Raw genomic sequence first — 7,353 nt, 5'->3', positions numbered from 1 at the left:
CTGAAAAATGAAGAACATCTCTTCAAGTTCTGATGGATGTTGTAAACATGGTGGACATTGATGGTCTTTCCAGTGAAGTTTTCTGTCTATTTGTAAGCAAAATGGGGTAAAGTGGGCTAAATTTATTTGTAATTGTTGGGCGCATATGTGTAGGACAGAAAGCAGGGTGTAGAGACACAGAGGGAGGGTTTGTTTGTATCTCAGCATACTGACAACTATGTATTTGTAATTAAAAATCAAGTTCTGTGAACTGATGGTCGTTGTGGCATTGGGTTCATTGCGAAATATGGTAAAGGACTTTGAAATTTATCAAATATTTCTTCATAAAGTTTTGGGGGAATTTATATTTGTATTGGATAGAAATATGATTTATTTGTATTGAATTGTGGTTATTTTCTGTAGTTTTAATTTATTTTCATCGTCATAGTTGGCAGTGGGAGCCCTATTTTTTCTGATTTGCCGGGTATTTATATTTTTATTGTAGGTGAAAATGTTAGAACATTGTCTGATAGAGCCCCAAATTGCACGTTGTTCGTACTTTTGAGGAAGAAAAATCTCCCTGCGAGATTGGTGGGAAAATAAGTTATCCCTCTTGAAAAAATATTTCCGGTTTTGTTTGGTTGGTTTAACTGTTGGGAAAAAAATAAATCTTCCGCAAACTTGTTCATAAATTTAACACCATTTATGACAACAGCCACCCCCTTCTCTCCAAATGGATTGTCCACCCCACAGCATAGGAAGATCCATAGCATCCATTTCATGGGCCACAATTTAAATCGGTTCTATGGCAAAAGACAATTCATGCATTTAGATCATGTTTTGTACTTCCTATGTGCTCCTGTGAAAAAAAAAAAATTTGACATTCTCGGAGCTCCGACAATTTGTCTCGGATCTCCGAGAATATTGGCAGATGGAACCTGGACATATTGTCGGAGTTCCGACCATAATTTTCGGAACTCCGAGATTTCACCCAGCAAACCTCGGAGCTCCGACCAAAAATCTCGGATCTCTGAGATTCGGTCCAGTAGGAATAATTTCCATCCTTCCCATCTCGGAACTCCGACAATATGTCTCGGATCTCCGAGAATATTGGCAGAAGGAACCTGGAAAATTTGTCGGAGTTCAGAGACAAATTTTCGGAACTCCGAGATTTCACCCACCTAAACTCGGAGCTCCGAGAAAAAATCTCGGAACTCCGAGATTCGGTCCAGTAGGAATAAATGTATTCCGTCTCTTCTCGGAACTCCGAATCAATATCCCGGAACCCCGAGATTCGAACCGTCAGGATGTCGGAATTCCGAGCCCATTTCTCGGAACTCCGACAATGAGTCCAGTAGAATTGAACGAAATTCCTCTATTCTCGGAACTCCGACAATATGTGTCGGAGCTCCGAGATCCGGCCAGCAACGTTATAACCGTCCAGGTTCATTTTTTTAACTATTCTTCTCCTCTTTCCCTCTTTCCCTCTTCCTTCCACTTCCCTTCAAACCCTAACTCCATTTTTCGTTTTCTCTGTCATTTTCTCCCTACATCATCCTCCAAAAGCCTCATCTCCCTTCCAAATCCCTCTCTTCTTCCTAAAACCCTACCATTTCACCCATTTTTCATTTTTTCTTTCTTTCCTTCTCTAAGTCTCCTGTTTTCCTCCATTTTTGGGGTATTCCTCATTTGTTTTACATATTCCTTTTCTCTCCACCCACATTTCCCCTCACCATGCCTCCTAGGACCAAAAATCTCAACATCGGAGGCTCCTCCCAAGTTCAAGACCCCGAATACGTTCCTGAAGTACTTCCCATGGAAGAAGGGCCTTCACGGAAGAAGGCGAAGGCGAAGGCTGTGGCTGCCGAGGTTGTGCCCAAGTCCTATTTCACTGGGGATAAGGCCAAGAAACTCTGGGACGACGTCGGCACTAGGCGCGTCCTGACCGGTAGGTACGTTGATCCCCCTGTCCTTGAAAATTTTGATTTAAAGGCCAAATTTGATGCTCTTCATTGGACACCCATCCTTCACATGAACGAACCCGTTTACCCTCGATTGGTGCGTCTCTTCTATGCCAATCTCACTATTTCCCCTTCCTTCTTCAAAATCGAATCTAAGGTCAAGAAAACTGTCATCAAACTCACCTATCAGACTTTTGCCACAGTATTTGGGATTAGCCATGAGGGCCTCTTACACTATTTTTGGCCGGACGATGGGACGCATGAACTTGATGATATTGATCATGACACTGTCTATGGTCGGATAACACGGCGCTACCACCCTAATATGCCCGTACAATCTGCCGACCTCATTCCGGTTGCGCGCGTTCTCCATAACTTCATGTACCACATCTTCATACCTCGTGGTGGGATGCGTGAAGCCCTAAGACCCTTAGAGGCATATATTATCTACAGCATCCTAGAGGGCCGCCAGCTTTGTCTGCCATATATCATGTTTCGCTTCATGTTTCAGACCTCTGAACGCTACCGATCTTCCTTGCCATATGGCATGATTCTCACCCGTGTCTTCCGGCACTGCGGCATCACCTTGGATGGAGAGATGACCATGACTCCTACTGCCCCGTTTGATGTTCCGACCTTTAACCGCATGGCTCTTAATGAAGCAGCGATTGACATCGATGTTCACGATGGAGGAGGCTACGAAGCCGAGGACCAGCCTGCACCGGCACCTCAGCCTTCAGAAGATACATCTCAGTTCTGCACTCGCCAGTATTTGGCTCACATGCAGGAGGCCATTGAGCGATCCATGGCCTCTCAGTTTCAGCAGTTGTCTACCCATGTCGACTCTGCGATTTCGACTCGCTTCCACACCATGACTTCCCACTTTGATGACCAGTGGGCCGCCTATTATCGCTACATCTCCAGTGGTCAGTGGGGCCAGGCGCCGGGCAGTTCTTCTCATCACCCACCGCCTCCTTCGGAGCAGTAGATGGCTCTAGTTCTCTGATGATGGATCCTGTCTTGTTCAGATTTCTTTTTATATTAGCCTTATCTATATGGTTCTATAGTGTTTGGATTATCAGTTGGTTGTATGGATCATATTTAGGTAGTTGCTTGGATAGTCAGTTGGATCTTTTTGGGATGTATTCCGTTTTATATAATTCTGTCACTGTTATGATGTGTCGTGGATGCTATGTCCTTTGAGTGGTTGTATGCACTTTCATTGGCTCACACCTACTCTCTTTCCTTTTGTTCCACCTTTTTTGGTGATGACAAAAGGGGGAGAATATTTGAGCTCCCAAGTCATAATAATATGCATATATTAAGGGGGAGTAAAGCTCTATGCTCCATTTTTTTGGGACATCAATGCCCTTCAAACGAACAAAAAGGTCAATAAATATAGGTTGCAAAATGACAAACTTTTTTTGGCCCTTTCTTACTAGGAGGGAAAAGCTTTTTGCAAACTTTTTTGCAAAATGACAAACTTTTTGCAAAATGAACAAAAAGGTCGATAATATGCATATATATATATATACAACCAATTTAATTTTCCAGTTCTTGAATTTTCTTACCAGCAGGGAAAAGCTTATTTTAACAATGCTTGCAAGGTAGAACTCATTCGAGCTTCAGAAAACTGGGCAGCCTTCAACTATGACAACCCATTCCACCTTAAGAAAACAGGGTTTCCCTCAAAAAATTACAGTATACCAGTACTTACAGTATACCATTAATTACAGTATAACAAAGAATACAGTATTCCACCTTCAAAAAATTGGGTTTCCCTCATAAAACTGGGCAGCCTTCAACTATGCACACCACTAATTACAGTATACCATTAATTACAGTATAACAAAAAATAGAGTATTCCACCTTCAGAAAATTGGGTTTTCCTCAGAAAACTTGCCAGCCTTCAACTATGCACACCACTAATTACAGTATACCAAAAAAGGGTTTTCCTCAAAAAATTATTATATACAGCAACTAATTACTGTGCACACTTTCAATTAATCCACTTCTCCTCCTTCATCCAACTGGAGCCTCCAATGCATTCTCCGCAGAATAATTACGTGAAAAAAGGAGCTGCACAAGGTACACCCGACCTACAACACCACCACCACACCGAATAAGTATGGAATCGGGGATGTTCTATACTACTTATTGACCTCAATATATTACATATCATGTACCTATTGAAAACGGGGGCAGAGGGTCCAATGGCAGATTCATCAGGGAGTTGTCTCTCCATGGGAGGTTCTCTGCAAGTCCTTTTGTTGTGGCCTAGTTTTCCACAGATCGTACATTTACGATGCACTCCACTCTGCAATTCGCGGTCAGATCTTCTCGTTCGCGGCCGTCCAGGTGGTCTTTTCGCTATTGGAGGTAATACAGTCTGCAGAGGTTCTGGAGGCAGTTCCCATTGAGTGCGATCTACTGTAGGGTGAAGCACCTCACAGTACGTTTCCCGATACATCTCTATACGAAATCATTTATGGCAATAATCGTACTCATCAAAATCTGTGATGGCAATGGCTGCCATGGCATGTCCGCACGGAAGCCCAAGCGTTTGGAACTCACGACATGTACAGGTTTGTTGCAGCAAGTTTACGACATCATGATGATCACGGGACCTTACTTCAAATTCGTACACACCTACTCGATAAGCAGTATATCCGCGACCCTGTTCCCTGGCCAGTCCCAAATGTTTTTCTGCATAATGCGTGCACTTTGTTTCCCATTGAAGGCCCATCGCTTGACGTTTCTGTATGTATTCGGAGCTCTTAAAACGAGTCAGCTCCACCGCAGCTGCAATCGGCAATTTTCTGGCATCCTTTAGCACTGCATTGTAACACTCCGATCTATTGGTGGTCAACACATCATATATTTCCACCTTGAAGTAGAAACTAGCCCAGTTTTCCTTGGGAATAGCGGCTATCCAGTTGTGTGCATTTTCATTCCTCGCCTTAATTTTTTCCATTGTGTCTATGAAAACACTCTCTCTAAAAGCCCTAGCAGCTCTCCAGAACAATTTCTTAAGTAAAGGGTCTTTGAAGTCGGTGTACAGATTGGCGGCGATGTGACGCATGCAGTAGCTATGGTTTGCAATAGGCATTACTTTAGGCACTGCTTGCATCAACCCCTTTTGTCGATCGGAGCACAGGGTCAATGCGCCTATCCCCTCAGGCAATACGTGCCGCTTCACCAAATAGAGGAACCAGCACCAGCTATCTTCGTTCTCAGTCTCGACAACACCAAAAGCTAATGGAACTAATCCGTTGTTCCCGTCTACCCCAACTGCGATCAGTAAGATTCCAAGATACTTTCCACGTAGATGCGTCCCATCGACCAAAAGTATCGATCTGAGTGTTCGTTGGAAAGAACGTATGCTGGGACCAAATGCCCAGAATAAGCGAGCAAATTTATCATCTCCCCCTGGACGTAGATCTCTCGCTCGAAAAACACGCATGTAGGTGCCCGGGTTTGTTCTCATCATCTCAACTATCAGTGCAGGGAGCAAGCGGTACGAGTCCTCCACATTTCCACACTTTATTTCAAGGATGATGTTCATCGCAAGGTGTGCTCTACGGTAGGTCATGGTTATACCCCAGTGCGACTTGATGTACTGTCTTATGATCCTTGTCCCCACATCTTCTGGACGGTCAAATAGGGGTAAGCATGTCTCGGCAACCCATGGGGATGTAGCTAGATGATTATCATTGCCCTTTAAGTGAGATGTACACGTATGGTCGCTCACAAACTTCTTCACTAACACATAAGTCATACGGCTAATGCCTGATATACGCCACTTGCAACCTGGTTCCTTGCATACAACGGCATACTTCTTGGGAGTTGACCGTGACTTCTTGAACATGAATCGCTGCCGAATTGCATACTCCTTAACGGCCTTCTTGAACTGCTTCATATTTGGATACATAGCCCCAACAGTTAACTCATCGAACTGAAGATTATCTGCATCTACCTCATCAGCCCCAACATACATGTCGTCTACTTCCAGTGGCCGACTTGTGCCAGCAGGTAGAAATGGCCAACCATTGGCGGTAGGGGGAGCCACTTCTGTTGGCCTAAGATTTTCACCAGAATCTTCGTTCTGATTTTCATTTCCATTATAATTTTCAGGATCATGGGCGGCCTCATCACCCTCCTCATCTTGAACCTCAGCCTCAGCCTCGTCATCATCCTCATCATCATCCTCTGCAGGATCATCATCATTGTCATCTTCAGTTCTAAATTCTTCGAAATCACAAACGAAGACATGAAAATCATCCTCCAAAACGTTAATATGCTCCAACGGCACATCTGCATCATTCCCGGGGACAATGATATCTTCGAAGGTAGGGTTCTCATACATATCGTCCGAGAAGTTTTCATTTAGGTCAACTCGTACCCTACACAGTTCAACAATATAAAATTAGGATAGTAGATTGAGTACTTCAATATAAATAAAATTGTACAAGACATACCTTGAACTAAATTGTGCCGACTCACCTCCTATGCTTGTATTACCCAATTATGTTTCATATTCTCTTTCTAAGTCTACTTCAAAACGAGAGTCGGGAGTGACAGTTACTCGTTCCGATGGATATCTTAGGTGTGGAATCGGTGGAACGGAAGTAGGAGGTATGCATGCATTATGAGAGGGATTTTGAGAGGGAATCGGTGGCACAGAAGTCAAACGTATGGGCAGGTTATGAGAGGGATTTCGAGGTGAAAAGGAAGTAGAAGGTATGACATTGTTTGTGGGCAGAATTGAAGAATAAGATGAATTTAGGCCATTGCCAATTTTTGTTATGTATAGCATCACAGAGTTGAAATTATCTTTTTCAAGCACCTTAACCAACGATTGGAAGATTTCATCGCTATCGACGTCGATTAGAGTGCTTATATATGGATCAACAACATATCGACATTTGATGGATAGTGACACCCGTCCTCCAATACTCCCAATTCGACTGTGGATTAGAGCCTCCAATTCTTTAAGATTCATTCGGGGACTTACCAATAACAATTTCTTACTCCCACCAACATATTCCCAATTAACTTCATCCTTCAGTATGCCATCATAGTGTTACAGTAGAGAAAGCATTGTGCGTGCCAGTTTACGAAGACCTGCAAAGGGTAGACAAGATATGATAAGAACCAGTACGTAAAGGGGGCTTCTCAAGGCGAAAAAGTAGAGGCCGACATAAGCAAAACCTTCGGAGGCACACGTTGAAAGAAGAAAATATGACCTTCCTGATTGAAAACTTGTCTGCAAAAGGAGTATATGATATGGTTAAGACATAAACATGAGAAGAAGATGATAACATATTTTTTCTCAGTACATTTAATACCAGACTGAAGCATGGAAATAATTTAACATAAGTGAACATTGCATTTCAAGTATACAGGTCACAGT

The 7,353-nt window shown here is 43.1% G+C and overlaps 1 protein-coding gene across 1 annotated transcript; it reads right to left on the bottom strand.

Annotated features, from left to right (window-relative positions):
- Nucleotides 1-4,422: 4,422 nt before the first annotated feature.
- On the bottom strand, nt 4,423-6,942 carry LOC143891336 (uncharacterized). Its single transcript, XM_077395930.1, has 2 exons — nt 6,633-6,942; nt 4,423-6,149 (listed from the first exon to the last, which is right to left on the bottom strand). Exons 1-2 carry the CDS (start codon nt 6,940-6,942, stop codon nt 4,423-4,425), a joined length of 2,037 nt encoding a protein of 678 aa, XP_077252045.1.
- Nucleotides 6,943-7,353: the final 411 nt, after the last annotated feature.

The sequence above is a fragment of the Tasmannia lanceolata genome, unplaced genomic scaffold, assembly GCF_043159265.1.
Source record: "Tasmannia lanceolata isolate RefF3 unplaced genomic scaffold, GAP_Taslan_0.1 ptg000013l, whole genome shotgun sequence".
NCBI classification, from domain to species: domain Eukaryota; kingdom Viridiplantae; phylum Streptophyta; class Magnoliopsida; order Canellales; family Winteraceae; genus Tasmannia; species Tasmannia lanceolata.
Note: the sequence above shows the minus strand (reverse complement) of the source record. Positions and strands in the feature narration are given on the sequence as shown.